The following is a 21,453-nucleotide window of genomic DNA, read 5'->3' as shown; positions in this document are numbered from 1 at the left end:
TCCAAAATCTCACAACATTTCAAAGGGCAATGACCCAGCGGTGGCAAAACTCACCAGTCATGATCCCCCTAACAGTTCCTACAATGCTAGAAATTTGCCACTGCTGAGCAATTGCCCTTTGAAAAGATGTGAGATTTTGGAAAGTGAAATAGGGAGCCAATGAAAGCCTATGGGGGATTTTACTACTTTTGCACCCCTGTAACTCTGGTTTGCAGAGATGTATGGAACCCATCTTTGGAGCCCAAGTCTAACAATATGTCTTCTACCTGCATGAGACATTTCGTGAGATTCAGACGTTGCTAACGGCCATGGCTGCGATTTATGTACGTCAGACTCGCCACCATTGAAATTGCCCAAATAAACAGGTTTCAGTGACCCTAGGCTATGACCTCTTCGGCCTAGGGGCCCGAAACTCACCAATTAGGATCCCCCTAACAGTTCCTACAATGCTAGAAAGCAATTGCCCTTTGAACAGATGTGAGATTTTGGAAAGTGAAATAGGGAGCCAATGAAAGCCTATGGGGGATTTTACCAATTTTGGACCCCTGTAACTCTGGTTTGCAGAAATGTAGGGAACCCATCTTTGGAGCCCAAGTCTAACAATATGTCTTCTACCTGCATGAGACATTTCGTGAGATTCAGACGTTGCTAACGGCCATGGCTGCGATTTATGTACGTCGGACTCGCCACCATTGAAATTGCCCAAATAAACAGGTTTTTGTGACCCTAGGCTATGACCTCTTCGGCCTAGGGGCCCGAAACTCACCAGTCATGATCCCCCTAACAGTTCCTACAATGCTAGAAAATTTGCCACTGCTGAGCCATTGCCCTTTGAAATGGTGTGAGATTTTGGAACTGTAAATAGGAGGCCCAATGAAAGCCTATGGGGGATTTTACCAATTTTGGACCCCTGTAACTCTGGTTTGCAGAGATGTAGGGAACCCATCTTTGGAGCCCAAGTCTAACAATATGTCTTCTATCTGCATGAGACATTTTGTGAGATTCAGACATTGCTAACGGCCATGGCTGCGATTTATGTACGTCAGACTCGCCACCATTGAAATTGCCCAAATAAACAGGTTTTTGTGACCGTAGGCTATGACCTCTTCGGGCTAGGGGCCCGAAACTCACCAGTTATGATCCCCCTAACAGTTTCTACAATGCTAGAAAATTTGCCACTGCTGAGCAATTGCCCTTTGAAAAGATGTGAGATTTTGGAAAGTGAAATAGGGAGCCAATGAAAGCCTATGGGGGATTTTACCAATTTTGTATCCCTGTAACTCTGGTTTGCAGAGATTTAGGGAACCCATCTTTGGAGCCCAAGTCTAACAATATGTCTTCTACCTGCATGAGACATTTCGTGAGATTCAGACTTTGCTAACGGCCATGGCTGCGATTTATGTACGTCGGACTCGCCACCATTGAAATTGCCCAAATAAACAGGTTTTTGTGACCCTAGGCTATGACCTCTTTGGCCTAGGGGCCCGAAACTCACCAGTCATGATCCCCCTAACAGTTCCTACAATGCTAGAAAATTTGCCACTGCTGTGCAATTGCCCTTTGAAAAGATTTGAGATTTTTGAAAGTGAAATAGGGAGCCTAATGGAAGCCTTAGCAGAATTTAGCACTTTTGCACCCCTATAATTCTGGTTGGTTATCATCACCCGCCAACTTTAGCAGTTAATAGCAAAGGCCCCTTACATCCTAGCAACACCAAATTTGCAGGATATGTTAAAAAGATAGCAGGAAACAATATTTAATGGACTTCCGAGGCCACAAATGTGAAAAAAGTTAAATACCTTTTCATAATCCAGATCCATGGAGGACGCCATCTGCGCCCTCACGTTCATTCCCCCATGGCTCCCGCAGTAATACCCGGTCGGGTCCCGACTCCTCCGAACAGGTCGGGACCGGTATTACTGCGGGAGTCATGGGGGAATGAATGGGGGGTGCAGATGGCGTCCTCCATGGATCTGGATTATGAAATGGTATTTAACTTTTTTCATACTTGTGGCCTCGTAAGTCCTTTAAAAAAATAAAAAAATAAATAAATAAAAAAAATATATATATATATATATATATATATATATATATATATATATATATATATATGTATATATATATATATATATATATATATATATATATTTTTTTTTTTATTATTATTTTTATGTGCTGAGTGTGGGAAATCTGCAAAAAAAAAATGACGTGGGGTCATTGCGTGGGGGGATGTGGAGCCCCGGCCGACTGGAGCTTCGCACCCTGAGCTATACCAGCCAGCATGATCCATGGTATGGGGGGCTCCGGAGGGGGAGGGGCAGCCAAGCCCCCCCCCCCCAGAGCCCTTGTCCAATCCATGGACAAGGGGCTCTTCCCCACCTCCGGTGCCCCAGGAGGAGGTGGTGGCGACGACTCCCTGGGGTGGGGGTTCATGGTGGCATCTGGGAGTCCCCTTTAAGAAGGGGACCCCAGATGCCCACCCCCTCCCAGGAGAAATGAGTATAGAGGTACAAAGTACCCCTTACCCATTTCCACAAAGGGTTAAATGAAATAAAAACACAACCACGAAAAAAGTCCTTTAATTTTCTTAATTAACCAGAAATACTTACCTGTACCTTTAAAAAAAAATTCCCACGCCAATATCCACGGTATTTGATCCAACGAACTGTATCCTCTTATGTTGCGATCTTCTATTAAGTTGATTGAAGATCTCCGAAGCCCCCCACCCACATAGCAGAGAATGCGTCCTTTCGGATGCATAGCTGTTAGCTCCCGCTGTCTCTCCCCACCTTCCTGCCTGCACCTGTCAACCCCCACCTAGGCTGGCACCCAGCAGCCAGCCTAGGTGGGGGTTGACAGGTGCAGGCAGGTGGGGAGAGCCAGCAGCGGGAGCCAGCAGCTTCACGTCCTTCCGAGGACGCATTCTCTGCTATACTAACGGCTCATGAATGAGCCGGATCTTTTAAATGAATCGGTTCTTTTTTATGAATCGACTCTTTTTTTTACTTTAAAATCGATTTTCTCAAAAGCTGTAAGGTCTTTTTGAAAAAAAAATGTTTTCCTCTTGTTCCCACTATTCCTCTTAACATTCCCAGTAATTTTGGTGTTGCTAGGCTAGCTTTTAAAGGGGCTTTGCAATTAACCATTAAAGTCGGCGGGGGTATATTTTCCCACGGTCAGAAGGAGAATTTACATTGAAACTTTAATATTGATTTTCTCAAAAACTATAAGGTCTTTTTGAAAACAAATTTTTTCCTAAAGTCGGCGGGCGCTTAATTTTCCCACGGTCAGAAGGAGTTACTTTAAAATTGATTTTCTCAAAAACTATAAGGTATTTTTGAATGTTTCCCCCCCCCCCCCCTTGCAGTCACTGAAAGATCTCAGGTGTTAGACACCTTGAAACATCTTTTCCATCACTTTTCTGGCCAGCATAAATGTTTCTAGTTTTCAAAGTTCGCCTCCCCATTGAAGTCTATTGCGGTTCGCGAACTTTTATGCAAACCGAACCTTCCGCGAAGGTTCGCGAACGGGGTTCGCGAACCGAAAATCGGAGGTTCGCGACATCTCTAATGGTGTGGCCAGTAATATATCAGGTATAGTGTATGGGTACAGTAGATTGTGACATGAGGGGAAGTGATGATGGTGTGGCCAGTAATATATGAGGCATAGTGTATGGGTACAGTAAGGTGTGACATGAGGTGCAGTGATGATGGGGTGGCCAGTAATATATGAGGCATAGTGTATGGGTACAGTAAGGTGTGACATAAGGGGCAGTGATGTGTGTGTCGCCAGTAATATATGAGGTGTAGTGTATGGGTACAGTAAGGTGTGACATGAGGTGCAGTGATGATGGTGTGGCCAGTAATATATGACGCATAGTGTATGGGTACAGTAAGGTGTGACATGAGGGGCAGTGACGATGGTGTGGCCAGTAATATATGAGGCATAGTGTATGGGTACAGTAAGGTGTGACATGAGGGGCAGTGACGATGGTGTGGCCAGTAATATATGAGGCATAGTGTATGGGTACAGTAAGGTGTGACATGAGGGGCAGTGATGATGGTGTGGCCAGTAATATATGAGGCATAGTGTATGGGTACAGTAAGGTGTGACATGAGGGGCAGTGACGATGGTGTGGCCAGTAATATATGAGGCATAGTGTATGGGTACAGTAAGGTGTGACATGAGGGGCAGTGACGATGGTGTGGCCAGTAATATATGAGGCATAGTGTATGGGTACAGTAAGGTGTGACATGAGGGGCAGTGACGATGGTGTGGCCAGTAATATATGAGGTATAGTGTATGGGTACAGTAAGGTGTAACATGAGGGGCAGTGATGATGGTGTGGCCAGTAATATATGATGCATAGTGTATGGGTACAGTAAGGTGTGACATGAGGGGCAGTGATGATGGTGTGGCCAGTAATATATGAGGCATAGTGTATGGGTGCATTAAGGTGTGACATGAGGGGAAGTGATGATGGTGTGGCCAGTAATATATGAGGCATAGTGTATGGGTACAGTAAGGTGTGACATGAGGGGCAGTGATGATGGTGTGGCCAGTAATATATGAGGCATAGTGTATGGGTACAGTAAGGTGTGACACTGTGACATGAGGGGCAGTGGCAATGATTTTGACCCAGTAGTATAAGCAGGGGTGCCGCCAGCATACAAGCGAGGCAAAACCCATGTTTTGGGCCTTGATTTGGAGGAGGGCCTTGCTTTACACAGGTGGCCTGCCCTGTGCTCCGCATGGCCCCCGGAACTTACATGCCCCCATTGCATTGCCGACTCATTCCTGTCGCCATGGTTACCCGGTGAGGTGCCTCTCATGATGTCAGAGGAGCCAGCCGCATGTAAACAGGGCAGTAGAAGTGGAGCTGGGCCCGGCGATATGGGAGAGTGAGGAGACCGCAGTGAGAGGAGTCGGCAATGGAATGAGGGCAAGTACGTTTTTAAGGGCGGCTTTTATCTGGATAACCTATACTGGGGCACCACCGGCACCTGGCTACCTATACTGGGGCACCTATAGCTCGCTACCTATACTGGGGGCACCTGTACCTGGTTAAACTATACTGGGGCAACACCTGTACCTGACTACCTATGCTGGGGCGCCTAAAGCTCGCTACCTATACTGGGGGCACCTATACCTGGCTAATGTATACTGGGGCATCACTTGTCCCCTGGCTACATATACTGGAGCACCTATACCTCGCTACCTATACTGGGGGCAACTGTACCTGGCTTACCTATACTGGGGGACCATCTGTACCTGGCTACCTATACTGGGGCACCTATAACTGGCTAACCTATACTGGTGCACCACCTATACCAGGCTACATATACTGGGGGCAACTATACCAGGCTACCTATATTGGGCACCACCTATACCGGGTTACCTATACTGAGAGCACCTATGCTTGGACGCCTATACTGGGGACACCTATGCCTGGCTACCAATACTATGGGCGCCTATGCCTGGATACCTATACTGGGGGCATCTATACCTGGCTAATAGGTGACATGGGGATATAGAGGGGAACAAAAGAGGCACAGGGGGAACAGAGGGAGACAAAAGAAGCATGGGGTGAACAGAGATGAGACTGGGGACATGATGTGACACAGAAGAGGACCAAAGAGGCACAAACTGAGGTGACACAGAGGGGGACAGAAGAGGCACAGAGAGAACAGAAGGGGACAAAAGAGGCACAAACTGAGGTAACACAGAGGGGGACAGAAGAGGCACAGAGAGAACAGAAGGGGACAAAAGAGAACAGATTCAGGTTAAGAACGAACCTACAGTTCCTATCTCATTTGTTAACTGGGGACTACCTGTATTTCGGTAGTATTTAGCTCCACATACATCATGTCATGGCCACACCCATGTTTTGCTGCGCCGTGCGCCGTTCCCTTTGGGGGGGGGGGGCCAAATTACAGGCTGGTTGGGGTCACCAAAACCTTAGCTGCACCCCTGAGTATAAGGCTCGTTTTCCACTTTGCTAAAGGGACACCCGAGCCAGGGGCGCCTCTAGGCATAGGCAGTACAGGCCACTGCCTGGAGTGCCATTGGTCCTGGGGGGCGCCATGTTGCAGAATTAAGTCCCGCCCACAAATTAAGCCCCACCCAAGATTAAGCCACACCCCTGTGGCTGTTTTATTACTTGCTTCTGCTGAATCTACTTAGCGTAAGTTGCAGGCAGCTAACACCTCTGTGCCTTGTGCATTCTTCTTTCCTCCTTTGTGCCATCTCTGCCTCCTTCTGTGCCCTTTGTGCCTCCTTCTGTCCCCCTGTGCCTTCTTATGTCCCCTTTGCCTTTATGTATCCCCTTGTGCTACCTTTGCCCCCCTGTTCCTCCTTGAGTCCCACTCTGCCTCCTTCTGTCCTGCTGTGCCTCCTTCTGTTTCCCTTTTTGCCTCCTTCTGTCTCCATGTGCCTCTTCAGTCCCCATCTGCCACCTCTGTCCCCTGCACCTTCCTCTGTCCCCATGTGCCTTCTTTAGTCCCCCGTGACGCCTTTTGTCCCCCTTTGTGCCTCCTTCTGACCCATTGTAGAGGGTGCCAGGCCGACCAGGCGGGCATGAGTGCTGTGCAGGGAGGACCGCGGTCACCCCAGATGTTGTGTCCCCAGGTGGTGAACAGGCTTGCGGCGTCAAATAGACGCCACGTCAGTTCACTGGCCCACAGCCCGTAAGCTCACTTCTGTAGCCTTATATTACGTATATTTTCTGATGAAACGCTGCCGCATTATGATTATTTTCATGGAAGGGCGCCATTGGGGTTGGGGGGCGCCACAGATTTTCTCGCCTGGAGTGACAACATGGCTAGAGGCGCCCCTGACCCGAGCAGTGACCGAATTTAAAAGAATACACTTACCTGGGGCTTCTTCCAGCTCACCATGATGACGTGAAGCGGCCGGCGTGATGACGCATTGTGTCCTTAACCAGGAAGAGCCGACCCGACAGGGTGACACCGGTAACGGGGGCCGGCGGAGCCTGAAGGAGAGGAGCCAGGAGGACGCCGCGGAACCTCACTGACTACGGTGAGCTGGAAGAAGCACCAGGTAAATGTATTCTTTTAAAATCGAACACCCCTCGGAGTCCCTTTAAACGTTGAGCTGTACTCTGTCGTGTACCAGCCAACATATACCCGTTACTCACTGTTGTGCAACCGTTCTGCTGTCATTCCGGTCCTCACTCCAGTGCAAGGGACCATTGCCACTATATAGATTATAGGCTCCCATTCGATCCCCCCCCCCCCAAAAAAAAAGAGAATCCTGCCTAGCAACAGGGAAGATTCTTATTGGTCCACCACTCAGTGAACCAATGAGAATTCTCCCTGTTGCTAAGCAGGATTCTCATAGTTTTGTTTTTTTGCAATGCAATGGGAGCCTGCTTCTTCAGGGACTCTGATCTATATACCAGCGAGTGTCCCACGCAGTGGAGCCGAGTCTGGTGGCAGTAGTAGCGCAGGATCCGAGATGACCGACGACACAGACGACACAGAAGGACCCTATGAGAATGGATACTATCCATTCTCATAGGGTCCTTTCCCACCGAGGCAGTGCGATGCATTATTTTTACCGCAACCCACTGCCGTGCAATGAGAGTCTATGGAGACTGCTACATTAAGGCGCAACACAAAGGAAGTGACGTTTTTGCTGCATCCCCGACGCAGGGCCAGAACTACATTACCGCACGGATTCTGCAGCGGGCTGTGGCGAGGTGCATCTTCCCGGAAGTCATGTTAGTTAGGTGATGTGTAGAACAACGACGTGACGTTGCGGCACGCATGCGCAGAAGCATATTTTAACAATACACTTCCGTGCACTTCCGCGTACCCGAAGCAGGAAATGACGGCAAGTGCGCGTCACGCGTGTTACTTCCTGTTTGGCCGGCAGCCAGACAGGGAACACCGCCCAACGGAACAGTGTTCCCTGAAGGCCTGTTTTTGATGGTGTGATGCAGTGTGAAACCAGCCATAGGCTTGCATTGGTTGGCATCCTCTTGGTCAGCAAATTAATGTTCTGCTTAGCACAATGGTTCTGGACCCAGTGTGATCATCAAAGCCGGATTTATACTGTTTCTGACCTCTAGGCCAAGTGTGTTGGGACTGCTCTTCCTTGTGCAGCAGCGCCCCTCCCATTCTATGTGTAGCTCCTTCTTCCATGTGTAATATCCATATACGGCAGCACTTCTTTCATGAACAGCTCCCTTGGACATTAGCTAACCTTAATCATGTGTTGCTGCCCATATACAGCCTCCTCTTTTATATGTAGCAACCTCTTTTTCATGTCCAAAGGCCAGGGCCTTTGTGGCCTTTCCGGAAAACCAAGTGCTGCTGCCACTCGCTGAGTACACATCGGTGGACGCGAGTGTTTAGGGGAGATTTCTCCCGATAACCCTACAGGAGCAGGTTTACAGTGGCAGGCAGATTTTTGCCCTCGAGCAATCTTGACAAAGGTGTCCTACATGGCTCTCAAACGTTGGCTAAATGTCTTATATGGAACCAATAAAGATTCATCTTGGATGCGCCAGCTCTTTTTGATTGGAGTTTATTTGTGTCTGCAGTGCTGGGTTCTGGCTGCCATTTTTCTGTAACCCTGAACTGCCTGTCAGCAGCGCAGGAGATCTGCAGGTGGAGCTGCTGTAATGACAGCCGGGGAGTAACGTTGAAGGACAGAAGAGAAGTCACCTGTCAGGTTAGTAAATAGTTTTTATTCTCAGGTGCCACTGACACCAGGGATATTAGGGGGCACTAACTGCCCTACTATGCATATATTTGTGAAATAAAGCTACGTTATGCCTATTTTTAGGGAGAAAAGCTGTTACATTATCTGTATTTTGTGGGCAAATGCTGCCACATTATGTGAATTTAGTGGAAAACTCTACAGCATTATGTGTATTTTGCGGAGAAGCACTGCCACATGCTGTGTATTTTGTGGGGAGGCGCTGCCTCAGTATTTTGTGGAAAATGCTGCTGTATTATGTGTATTTTGTGGAAAAGGCTGCTGTATTATGTGTATTTTGTGGAAAACACTGCTGTATTATGTGTATTTTGTGAGTAAATTCTGCTGCATTGTGTATTTTGTGGAAAACGATGCTGTATTATGTGTATTTTGTGGAAAACGCTGCTGTATTATGTGTATTTTGTGGGTAAATTCTGCTGCATTATGTGTATTTTGTGAGGAAACACTACCACGTTATAAGTATTTTGTGGGGAAAAATTGTCACATTAGGAGTATTTTGTGGGGAAACCAGCTGATGGGCCATTGGCTTCCAGCTGAGCAGGCCACATGCTCTGGCTGTGAGGGATTCAAGATACACCACCGCTGCCTAGACTGCCACATCACTACTGCCCCGTTCTGCTCTTCACCACCGCCGCAGGGAACCAGGACGCTCACCGAGCCTGCCACTGCAGGATGTAACATTCCTCTACTACCGTCACTTCTGATCCACCAGTCCACTAGATCCACTCTCCACCGCCGCTGCCTGGTCTGGCTTTGCTGGCTAAAGGGAATGTTCACCTTCAGATATGTCCTCCACAGATCAGTGCCAATCCCCTGGCCCTCACACACGCAGCTGCCTCTCAATAGGCCACAAAGCCAGGGACTATGTTTAGTGGTGCTCCAGCCAGCCCATCTAGCCATTGCCATTGGGGCAGCCACCAATGCGGCACCCTCCCTCTGGCAATTCTCAGCCACAGAGCATCATGGCCACCACCAGCTCCAACACAGATGGCCCAGGACCCCTAGTTGGTAGCCAGGCCATCATCCCTTGTCCTGTCTCCTGGGCTGCCAGGCCCACCTTTGCTAGCCTTATCAGGGTTCCCAATGGCCCACAGCTGCTGGTCCCAGCTTCTCTTGGGTGACCCAAACTCCACCATGGCAGCATGAGGCTCCTGACTTGGCATCGCTGGCCTCCACAGGCGTCAGCCCTTACTCCATCACGCCGACCCCTTGGTCTGACTCTTAGGACTAGCCCCAACTAAGCATGGTTCCCATACACTTGTACTAGCATTGAGCACTACAAATGGAAGCGCTCAGTTAGCACTCAAACTAACTCTGGGGTCCTACTCCACCCCATTTGTGCAATTCTACTGCTACGTTGTTTTATCACCGTGGATCGTTCTTTGCTGCTCACCAGTGTTTTATTTAACAATTTTGGTATGATGTGTGTGCGAACCGTGATTGTCAATTCTGTCTTCGATAGAGAATGCATTGGGAGCCATAATTTTGTTAATGGTACTATCGATCATTTGAGATCATTGGAGCTCACACGTCCCATAAGTCTTGTCTGATGATGATTCTGTTGGTGTCACTCATTCCTGTGTGACGTTCGGTCTCTTAAGGTCAGTAGAATTGCGGATCGAGTGTCTCTGACCTTTGTTTATTAATGACTTTGGTCTGATGTGTGTACGAACCTTAAAGGATAACTGTACCAATCTAAAAATAAAAAAATCTACATACTCACCTTAGACGAGGGCAGGCTCTGGATCATATAGAGCTTTTCCGGTCAGCTCTCGGTCTCCTCATTGCACCACCAGGTCCCTGTTTAAACCTCTCGCCGGCTGTGTCTTCAGGCCTACACAGAAGGTTTCGGAAGTACTTGGGTTTCCGAGCAGCTCTGTACTGTGCACACACAAGTCTGCACTCGAGTGCAACACAGAACTGCATGTCTTGGGGAGTACTCAGAGACCCGAAGACACAGCCGGCACAGAACAGGATCATCCACCAGGCAATCTAACCGGTTGCTTGCGGCCTAGTGGGTGTCAAGGGGCCCACCTGCCATCTTCTTCGGCCTCTCTTCACTTCATGTTACGAAAAGGACCACAAGGGGGCCTTAAATCTACTACATTGCCTTGGGGCCAGTTATATCTTAAAGCAGTAGGATCAGCCATACTATTCCAAAAAACACATATATAAGTAGATAAATACTTGATATACTTACATAACACATGTATTGTACTGTCCACGTTTTGATTTCAGTGAATGTTATATAGTAAATAACGAGAATTCTGTTCCTGGTGGGGGCCATGTCTTTTGCCCACAGTAAAGGCTAACTCGTGATGTCATTTCTGACCTTTACTTTTTTTCTTGTCTCCTCCAATCACTGAGTCACCTCAGCCTTGCTTGTAAACACAAGTGAGTAGGGGGATCAGGTTTCAGATAAGCAGCAGACAGGGAAATAAAGGGAAGAGGAGGAATATATTATAGATAAAAAGAACCCCCAGCATGCAATTCTTTGGCACCGACTGCTAAAGAGCCAGTGCTCCTTAAGTATGTGATAACTCCAAATCATAACAGCAGAAAAAGTTTTGCAAGTTTTGAATGCAGGATTAGCATCTTTATCACTTAATACACTCAGACCAGTTGCTGTTGAAATTTGATTTTTATGGTGACGATACCGCTTTAAAGATAGTCTAAAGCCTTTCAAAATACCTGTTTTTATGCGCATTCCGCTTCTTCATTATTGTAACCCAAGCTGACTCACCTCTTCTTAGGTGAGTATTTTTTTTTTAGGTGAGTACAGTTATCCTTTAATGGAGTTACTCAAACGTGAAAAAGTTTGTTTTGGGTTTTTGTTTTATTAGATGTGCAGACACAGCTGGCGGCTGAGGTTATGTTGCAACTTGCAAGGAATCAGCTTGTTTGATTTATTTTTCTTCTCTTTGACCTGACGCTTGTGTGTGAGTTTGTGTGGGAGCAAGTGTGTGTGTATATGTGAGTCTGTGCGTGTATAAGTGTGTTTGTATGCATGAGTGTGTGTGTATGCATGAGTGAGTGTGTGTATTTATGTGTGTGTGTTTATGAGTGTGTAAATGTATGCAATTTTGTGTATATGCGTGTGTATGTATGTGGTTTTATGTGTGTGTGTATATGTATGTGTGTGTATATGAGTGTGTATGTATATTTGTGTGTATGTATGTGTGTGCATAAGTGAGAGAGTGTGTGTGTATGTCTGTATAAGTGTTTGTATATGGTTGTGTGAGTGTGTGTTGTATGTGTGTGTATGAGTGAGTGTGCTTGTGTCTAAGTGAGTGTATATGATTGTGTGTTTGTGTATATGATTGTGTGTGTGTGTATTTGTGTGTGAAATGAGTGTGTGTGTGTGTGTGTTTGTGTATGAGTGTATGTATGTTGAGTGAGTGTATGTAAGTGAGTGAACGTGTGCATATGTGTATATGAGTGTGTGTGTATGAGTGAGTGTATTTGTGTGAGTGTATGTTGTATGTGTGTGTATGAGTGAGTGTGTTTGTGTATACGTGAGTGTATATGAGTGTGTATTTGTGTGTGTTGTATGTGTGTGAGTGTGTTTGTGTATGAGTGTATGTATATTGAGTAAGTACGTATAAGTGAATGAGTGTGTGTGTGTGTGTGTGTGTGTGTATTTGTGTGAGTGTGTATTGTATGTGTGTGTGTGTGTATGAGTGAGTGTGTGTGTGTATGAGTGTGTGTATTGTGTATGAGTGAGTGTGTTTGTGTATAGGTGAGTGTATTGTGTGTGTATGAATGTGTGTGCTTATGATGAGTGTGAGTGTGTGTGTATGAGTGTACCACCCCAGCCCCTGCTGCACTCCCATCCGCGGCCAGTTCATTAGCATTTTACAGCCACAGCTGGGAGCCCAGGGAGGGAGGCTGTACAGCAGCAGCAGTAGTAGTGGCAGCCTGTGTGCTGCAGAGCTGACTGGAGGGGGGAACGCGGAGAGGGAAGGAGGCAGCAGCTACAGCAGCAGCAGACAACGTGCTGGCATTTCTCTGCATACTCCAGCATAGGAAGAATCCCCCCTCTCCTCTCTCTCTGCAGCTGATAGGAACCCAATCATGTAACACTGGGGACTCCAGCGCCGACCTCTAGCTTTTCCCTCTTGTGTTGAACATGGAGCACGGTACGTGTTCTCATTTTGATCTACTAACCTAGAACTGCAGCATATTTCTGGGAAGGAGGGGGGTGCTGCTGCTGGTGGTGGTGGTGGGGTAGGACTGAGCACAACGCTGCCTCAGTTATTGCTCAGCCCGGAGAAGAAGCCTTGGAGCAGAGAGGAGGAGGAGGGGGGCAAGGCTGACAGCAAGTGAGGGGGTTGACTAATCATTGGCATGGGATGACTAGTTACTGGGGCTACGCACTGGCATTGCATGGGCTGCCTCAGCAGATGCCACTGAATTGGCTGCCAGGTGCCTAGGAGAAGGTGGATGCGGGCGAACGCGAGCCAGGTGGCCTGACACGGAGCCCTGGCGAGGAACTGGCGTGCTGCGGATCAACCGGGCGCCTTAAATCAAGCAGCCCTCGTTTTTTTTTTAAGGAGGAGAGATCTCCACGGCTTCGGAAGCGGACACCTTGGCACGGTCGGCCGCCTCCTGTGTGGACCGGTTGTTGCTGATTCTGGGCACACAGCGGGGAGCGAAAGGCATTAGGAAGCGTTGGGAAGGAAAGGTGGGCAGAGCCTGGTACTCCTCGAAGAAGAATAGACCTCTTGGCGTTGGCTGCCTAGGAGCATGGCGGGCAGGTTGTTGGGGAGGAAGGAGGGGGGCATCGGGTTGAGGGGGTGACAAGCCGGTGTCGGCATTAGAAAGGGGCAGCTTGTTAGGCGCACGGTGGACTGGCACCTTGGCACAGCCGGCTTCCTCCTCTGGACTGTTTGTTGCTACATTTTACTTCTACACTTGAACTGGGCTCCCCCCCCCCCCCATGCCTGACCATGCACACGTTACGCCTTGTGGGTGATCATGGCTAGTAGTGGGTGATCCGGCTGCCCCCCCCCCATAATTCATCAAAAATAGGGGGTCTGCTTGTCATGCATGCTGCCTGCATTGCGTCTCAGTGTGGCTTTTCCATAGAGGAGGACAAACACCAAAAACATTTATTTTGATTTTTTTTTAAATATTCTCTCTCCCCCCCCCCCCCCCTCCCCTAGCAGCCTCCAGTAATGTAGTGTTTTTGAGGGTTTGGATGCCCTGGGAGGATGAAATGTTGCTGCTCTCTCGCTGCTGCACCAAATGACTCTCAGGTTTCTGCTGATACTGCAACGTCAATAAATGGTTAGAGTTTGCTGTCCCTCCTAATGTATTCAGACTTAGCAATAAGGCGCACTCATTGCTGGTGGTGTTGCAGAGGCTGGACTGCAGGTCTTTGGACATTTCCACGACTGCCTCCTTTGGAATAATAGTGAGGATTTCAAAAACACCGTTTTGTTCTTTTTTTTCCTTTTTTTTGTATCCTTTTTTGATTTCACAGAAGACTCCCCTATGCAGCCCTCGATTGAAATGCTTTCTATGCAGGCTTCCATAGCATGCAGGAGGATTCTATCAGCAGGACGTGCTCTGACTGCTGTAAGACGATCTGTGTATTTACGGGGCGCGTAAGGCTGTCCTGCATGCAGTTATTTTTGTTATTTTTTTGGCCCCCCCAAATACTGCAAGGCTTGACGCATTCCTATGCTGCTGTTACTGTATCTACCATGTTGCTGCAGCTTCTCACGGGCAAGGTAAGAGACCAGTACTGGCTGTGTGCACCCCCCACCCCTCCTTTCTTCACTGCATCCTGTGCACTGCAGCATTATGATTTGTTTGTGTTCTTCACTCAACTTATTGCTTTGTGTCGGAATGTGCACTGGTCTGCCTGTTCTGTTGAGCCCTTGTAGAAGCGTCTGCATGCCTGGGCATAGGTGTTGTCTGTGTTTTAGATATATGTATAGGTGAGGCTGCTCGAACCATTTCGTTTCCCTATTTTTTTTCAGTGTATTCTTTTTTTTGTTTCTGTTTTCTCTTTTCTCCCCTCTGCAGATTTCTACTACTGCACTGCTGTTATGATCTGGTTTACCTAACACTGAATGCAAAAAAAAAAAAAAAGGAGGGGAGAGGAACAGGAGAAAAAATCTGCTGAGTTGGCAAAGCCCGTAGCATCCATCCTACGAGCATTTCTGGGGAAGTGTCACAGCAAGCCCAGCTATGGTAGGTTCAGAGAGGAGAACTGACTTGCTGGATTAAGAGCAGAAGAGTATTATTGCGAGATTTGGGCATCCCCGGGGGGTTCTGGCTGGTATCAATGTGAAGGGGGCATCGGAGTTGGCATCCCTCGACCCCCCAACGCTGTTCAGTGGTGAAGACCCTGGAAGGGGCAAAAGGAGGGTGCTCCAGCAGCAAAGTGGTTACCTTTGGCAGCATCCCCTCCCCCACCCCTCTTCCCTTGCACAAAAATGACCGTCATAGCCGGAGAGAACATGGACGATACCTCAGCTCTTCCAGGCCACCCTCAAGACAGCTACCAACCGGACCACGATGACCATGAGTGCTGTGAGAGGGTAGTCATCAACGTGGCTGGATTGCGCTTTGAGACACAGTTAAAAACCCTTGCCCAGTTTCCCAGCACTTTGCTTGGAAACCCCAAAAAAAGGATGAGGTATTTTGACCCTCTGAGGAATGAATACTTTTTCGATCGTAACCGCCCAAGTTTCGATGCCATATTGTACTATTACCAGTCTGGGGGCAGGCTTCGAAGGCCAGTCAACGTTCCCCTGGACATGTTTTCCGAAGAAATCAAGTTCTATGAACTAGGGGAAGAAGCCATGGAGAAATTTCGAGAGGACGAGGGTTTTATCAGAGAAGAGGAACGTCCCTTGCCTGAAAAAGAGTTCCAACGGCAGGTGTGGCTTTTATTCGAGTACCCAGAGAGCTCAGGCCCAGCTAGGATCATTGCCATTGTTTCCGTCATGGTGATCCTCATCTCTATTGTTATCTTCTGCTTGGAGACTTTGCCAGAATTGAAAGATGAGAGAATCTTCAGCCGCAGGGTGGAGAACAGTACAGTCTTCTTCAAATCCAACATCTTCACGGATCCTTTCTTTGTGGTGGAGACCCTTTGCATCATCTGGTTCTCCTTTGAATTGGTGGTAAGGTTCTTTGCTTGTCCCAGCAAACCAGAGTTCTTCAAAAACATCATGAACTTTATTGATATAGTGGCTATCATCCCATACTTTATTACTTTGGGGACTGAAATGGCCGAGCAAGAAGGTCCCCAAAAAGGGGAGCAGGCCACCTCACTGGCCATCCTGAGAGTCATCAGATTGGTAAGAGTATTTAGAATCTTCAAACTCTCCAGACATTCTAAGGGCCTCCAGATTTTGGGACAGACCTTGAAAGCTAGCATGAGAGAGCTAGGGTTGCTAATCTTTTTTTTGTTCATTGGGGTCATCTTGTTCTCCAGCGCAGTGTACTTTGCTGAAGCAGAAGAGTCTGAGTCTCATTTTACCAGTATCCCTGATGCTTTCTGGTGGGCGGTGGTATCCATGACCACTGTGGGCTATGGTGACATGTACCCTGTGACAATTGGAGGCAAAATTGTGGGCTCCTTGTGTGCCATTGCTGGTGTCCTGACAATTGCCCTGCCTGTACCTGTCATCGTGTCCAACTTCAACTACTTTTACCACCGAGAAACTGAAGGGGAGGAGCAGGCTCAGTTACTGCACGTTAGCAACCCCAACTTAGCCTCTGACAGCGACATGAGTCGACGCAGCTCTTCCATTGTGAGCAAATCTGAGTACATGGAAATTGAAGAAGATCTAAATAATAGCATAGATAATTTTAGAGAGGCAAATCTGAGAACTGGCAACTGCACGGTAGCCAATCAGAACTGTGTTAATAAAAGCAAGCTACTGACAGATGTGTAGAGCCACGCCCCTCCCCACAGCTGCAGGATCTCATTGGCTCTGCCACTTTCTGTAGATGCTTTAAAACTAGTTTTTCTTTTCCAATGCTTTATCATCGTTAATGCATTGTTGCATTGCGAATTTGTGCTCAGCGAAAAAAAATAGAATTAAAGAAGCTTTCAGGATCGGTGAAAGAATACTTTTTCATTTATTTTTAAATGGGATTTTTTTGTTTTGTTTTTTCTCTTTGCTGGTCTCTGGGAAGTCTCTCCCAGCCACCAGTGGTCATAGGTTAAAGAGTTTAAAAACTAAAAAAAATAATAAAAAAAGTACTACAGGACAGCAACTTACTACTACTTTCCTCCCTTTGCTTGTCAAACTTTAAAGTTTCAAAAACAAGACCATTGAGTAAAAAAAATATGCATGGAATTTTTTTTCCAATAGCTCTTTTTGAAAGACAGTTGCGTTAAGCATCCAAGGATGTGCTCCTAAATCAAGGAGTTACCACGAAGTATGCAAACAAAAATCTCTTTTTTGACTTTGAAGACTTGTATTGCTGTCCAATGAAATATTATGCACTTAACTGATGACCTGATCCATAAAGCACCTTAGGAATTGATCCATGACTCTGCTTCATCTTAAAGGGAGAGGGACATACATATATTTAAAGTAAAAAAAAAAAAAAAAACATTTAAATTGGGAAAAAATGGACAGACATCTGCAATTGCTGCTAGAGTTTACTTTCCTAAATGCAGATGAGTTCAACATCATTTTTTTAAATGTCTTTTTGGTTTAAAAAACAAACAAACTTGGATGCAAGTTCCCTTCCTGTCTTTTTTGCCCCGCCTCTTTCCTTCCTCATCATTCTCCTTGCAAGACAGCACAATGGTATTAATCATAAGCATGTTTTTTCAATTTGATACAAATTGTATTTATTTGATAGACTCGCATGCCAGAAATGTTACCTCAAAAATGTGGGGGCTAAGTTGTTTTTTTATGATTTTTGTTTTTGTTTTAATTTGTTGATTGTATATCTTTGTCTTTCAGGGGGGGTTGCACTAGCTTAAAAGGCAAGATGCCGTAGCCCCCTCTGGCAAACAAAGCACAAACTAATTTTCTTATTTTTTGATTATTTATTATTTAATTTTATTTCTGTGTTCATCATCTGCATTCACCAAAAGTGCACTCCTAATTTCTGGAAAAAAACAACTGATAAAAGAAAATGTAATTAGTAATTTACAGTACTGTATGTACATGCATAGCAATTCAAAATGGGAACAGTACCCTTTTTTTCAGAGACCACGCATGTTCAAGTATTCAGCATTATGGCCTATTTGACTAAGGTGTAATCAAAAGTAATTTATGCATGATCTCAGTATTAAAAATGTGAAAAAAAAGTTAAAAAAAAAAAGCAAAAGCAAAAAGTTCTTATTGGATTAGGAGCCAGTTGGATTATAAGGGCCTATTGATTTTCCTGAAGTACGACTCAGGGAAATAAGTTAACATTTTCCAGGCATAATAAAAAAAAGAAAAGAAAAATAAACTTAAAAAAACACACAAGGGAGAAAAAAAGAGGGGCTTTGAGAAAGACAGAACATTATGCAGTGATGCTGAAAAAAACAAACAAAAAAAGTAGATTTACTGGACTGGTGCAGATGCATGCATTTGCTGCATTCTCAGAATGTAATTTTACCATTTACAGTATGCATTAAAAACCGCAGACCATGTCCTTAGCTATCTCATGATTTGACATCCATAGACTTTTTTTCTACGGATCTAGAATTTTGCTAAGGAAGTTCTAGACGAGAGAATGCTTAAGATCAGGCGTGGGCTACCTGTGGCTTTCCAGTGGCCGAGATCTCTCGGTAGGCCTTGTCGACGGGAGTGACAGCTCCAGTCATGCTCTTGCATTTTTGAGAGTTGATGTTTCTAGGAGCAAAGGATGCTGGGACTTGGCATTTCCTCAAGAGCCTAGAAAACGTAGGTTGCCCATGCCTAATCTGCATAGACGCTAGTGCCTTTATCCTTCCTTCACCGACTTACTGAAAGTGCCTCCGTGAACAGAGCTAAGATGTACAGGAACTGTATTGATAAAAGTCTTGATAACTTCATAGAAATCCCTACGGGGGGGGAGGTGTTTCCCCTTTTTTTGTCCAAATCCGTGAATAAAAATCTGTAATACACAGAGAAAAAGGCCAGTATGCTTAGATATATATTATATTTAAAAAATCATTTGTATTAATAATTCTTTTTGTTTAGCAACTTAAAAAAATGTTTTATATTGCTGATGTGCTGTACAGAGAATATTATTATTATTATTTCATCCTACAAAAAAAAAAAGAGAAAAAAAGAAAAAAGTTTATGCACTTATGAGCTGCAACTTTCTTTAAACAAAATTTAATTTGCTGTTTGGTCATTACTGAATGGTTTCCTTCTTAGTAAGAATAGCCACCAATACATATGCAAATATAATGCTGCAAAATGTCAATTCATTGTTGAAACGCACAACGCTATTGGATTTGAGAAAATGTTATCCCCTAGAAAAAAAAATGATATAAAACTCAGGATGTTGTCTTTCGAGTAAATGTAGATCTGGTGAATCATGTATTGTATAGAAGGACAGCAAGAATACATTTTATAAATAATATTTATTAAAGGATTTGTTGCGTTATGCCTTTACAGGGTTTTGAATAATTCAATGTGCCCAAAGAGAAATATTTATTTTTTGCTGGTGTTTATAGATTTTTTTTTTCCACCCAGTTCTTATTTTAAAGGTAACCTGACTGAGATTTTTGGAATCCAGAAAATAAAAATATTTGAGAGGCCGTGACTAGTGTATATGTAGGTACCATATGAGATAAATATTGTAATAAAAGATGGGTACTCACAAGGGTAGATTACCGCTAAGGCAACCACTGTAACTGCAGGTGGGGAAATTACACCCAACCCACTCAGTATAAAAGTCGCTCTCTGTAGACAGAAAGAAATGGGGTAACAACCCGTCACCAAAGGAGGACTTGACCATATGATGAATATTTGAACAGACGTCACCAAAAGAGGACTTGACCATATGATGAATATTTGAACAGAGGCCCTAAAATCAAAGTAAAATGTTTAAAACCAGTTTAAGAAGGGAGGCATTGGTGGACTTACCTCCCCAAGTAGACTCGAATTAGTCAGTTATCAACAACAAAAAAACTTTATTTGTAACTCCAAAGTCCGTAGAAAACTTTGAAGTTAGAAATAATTTCTTTATTTTATTTGTTTTGAATCTACTTGGGGAGGTATGTCCACCACTACCCCTGTTCATAAACTGGTTTTAAACGTTTTAAACTTTTTAGGCAGATTTTGGCGCCTCTGTTCAAATATTAATTTTTTGGAATTCTGGTCTTCAACCTCCTCGTTGAGTCACCTCTGTCCACATAATTGTATGTCTCATCAAGTGTGGCACCTCTTCCATTGGCCAACGACAAAGAATCCATAGTCTTCCCTGGCAGTCAATCCAACAAGGGTTCGGCACTCATGAACTGAGCAAAGAAACGTGCTGGGCCCCCCTCTGTGTACCAACAGAGTTTCCAATACAAAAAGTCCCTGACCCGCACTGTTTCAAAAATAAAGTACTGAATTTATTAGAAAAAAATGAAAACATAGATGCTGTTGGCAGCTACGGCCCACTGTTTCGGACAGATGAGCCCTTTTACGAGCCGCCTAGCAATTAAAATACAACTCAGCACCCACACAGCTTATATATACTAGAACTTTCCCCCTTCCTGACCAATCAGCTGGCTTCCAGCAGAATCGCGGGCCTGATGGGAGACCATAGTCCTCCCTATCATATGGTGTAAATGTTTGCATCATGTGACTAATGTGTCTTTATGACATAGAAGTCCCTGGTTGACCCTTATCAGAAATGAGGGCCACCCAGATTTGTCATGAATGCCACATAAGTCACAGGATATACACATTTATGTTTTGAAAAAGCAAGGTGAAGATTGAATGAGATTGTCTGTCCAGAGATGAATTAAGATTGTCTGGGACAAGGAACTATAGACCTTTATTCAGTTCACTTTTTTCTCAGGGCTGTGGAGTCGGTACAAAAATCATCTGACTACGACTCCTCGGTTTCCGAAATTTCCGACTCCACATACCCAAAATTGCTCCAACTACTTAGTCTAATACTTACCATGGCTGTGGAGTTGAAACAAAAAATAATCCGACTCTGACTCCTCAGTTTATGAAACTAGCGACTTCAACTCCAGGTACCCAAAAATTACTGTGACTCCACAGCTTCCTCCCAGGAGATAATATTTTGTCTTCTGTTTAAAATACATTTTCAGCACTCTGCAATAGAAAAAGTACTAAAAAGTACAAAAAAGTAGGTGAAAAGTACTGTCTAAATTATTCTGAGTATTTTATTGCTTGCTGCTGGTGGCCTAAAGGGCATTTTAATGAGAAAGTATGAAAATATCACCTAGGAGAAAACTTAGGAGAAAAAGTTATTTGCATATGGGCTAATGGCCCTTATTCAATTCACTTTTCTCCTAAGTTTATCTTTAAGCTGATATTTTCACACCTTATGAATAAAATGCCTTTTAAGCCACCAGTGAGCTAGAAAATACTTAATAAATAATTGTAAACGTTTTAAAAGTACTTTTCTACTAATTTTGTTGGTACTTTTTCAATTGCAGAGTGTTGAAAGAGTTGAAAAGGAAATGAAAAACTTATCTCCTAAGAGAAAAGTGAGGAGAAAAATGTAATTGCATATAAGCCTATGTAGTTGATGGTTTCCTTAAGAAGGGGTGGGGAGGAGGAG

At 45.2% G+C, this 21,453-nt stretch overlaps 1 protein-coding gene across 1 annotated transcript; it reads left to right on the top strand.

Annotated features, from left to right (window-relative positions):
• Positions 1 to 13,957: 13,957 nt before the first annotated feature.
• LOC137561719 (potassium voltage-gated channel subfamily A member 1) lies at positions 13,958 to 16,818 on the top strand. The gene is made up of 2 exons (XM_068273057.1): positions 13,958 to 14,480; positions 14,779 to 16,818. The coding sequence occupies exon 2, from the start codon at positions 15,192 to 15,194 to the stop codon at positions 16,659 to 16,661; it is 1,470 nt and encodes a 489-aa protein (XP_068129158.1). The 5' UTR covers positions 13,958 to 14,480; positions 14,779 to 15,191; the 3' UTR covers positions 16,662 to 16,818.
• Positions 16,819 to 21,453: the final 4,635 nt, after the last annotated feature.

Source organism: Hyperolius riggenbachi, chromosome 3 (genome assembly GCF_040937935.1).
Source record: "Hyperolius riggenbachi isolate aHypRig1 chromosome 3, aHypRig1.pri, whole genome shotgun sequence".
Taxonomy (NCBI): domain Eukaryota; kingdom Metazoa; phylum Chordata; class Amphibia; order Anura; family Hyperoliidae; genus Hyperolius; species Hyperolius riggenbachi.
This window is presented reverse-complemented; position numbering and strand designations above follow the sequence as displayed.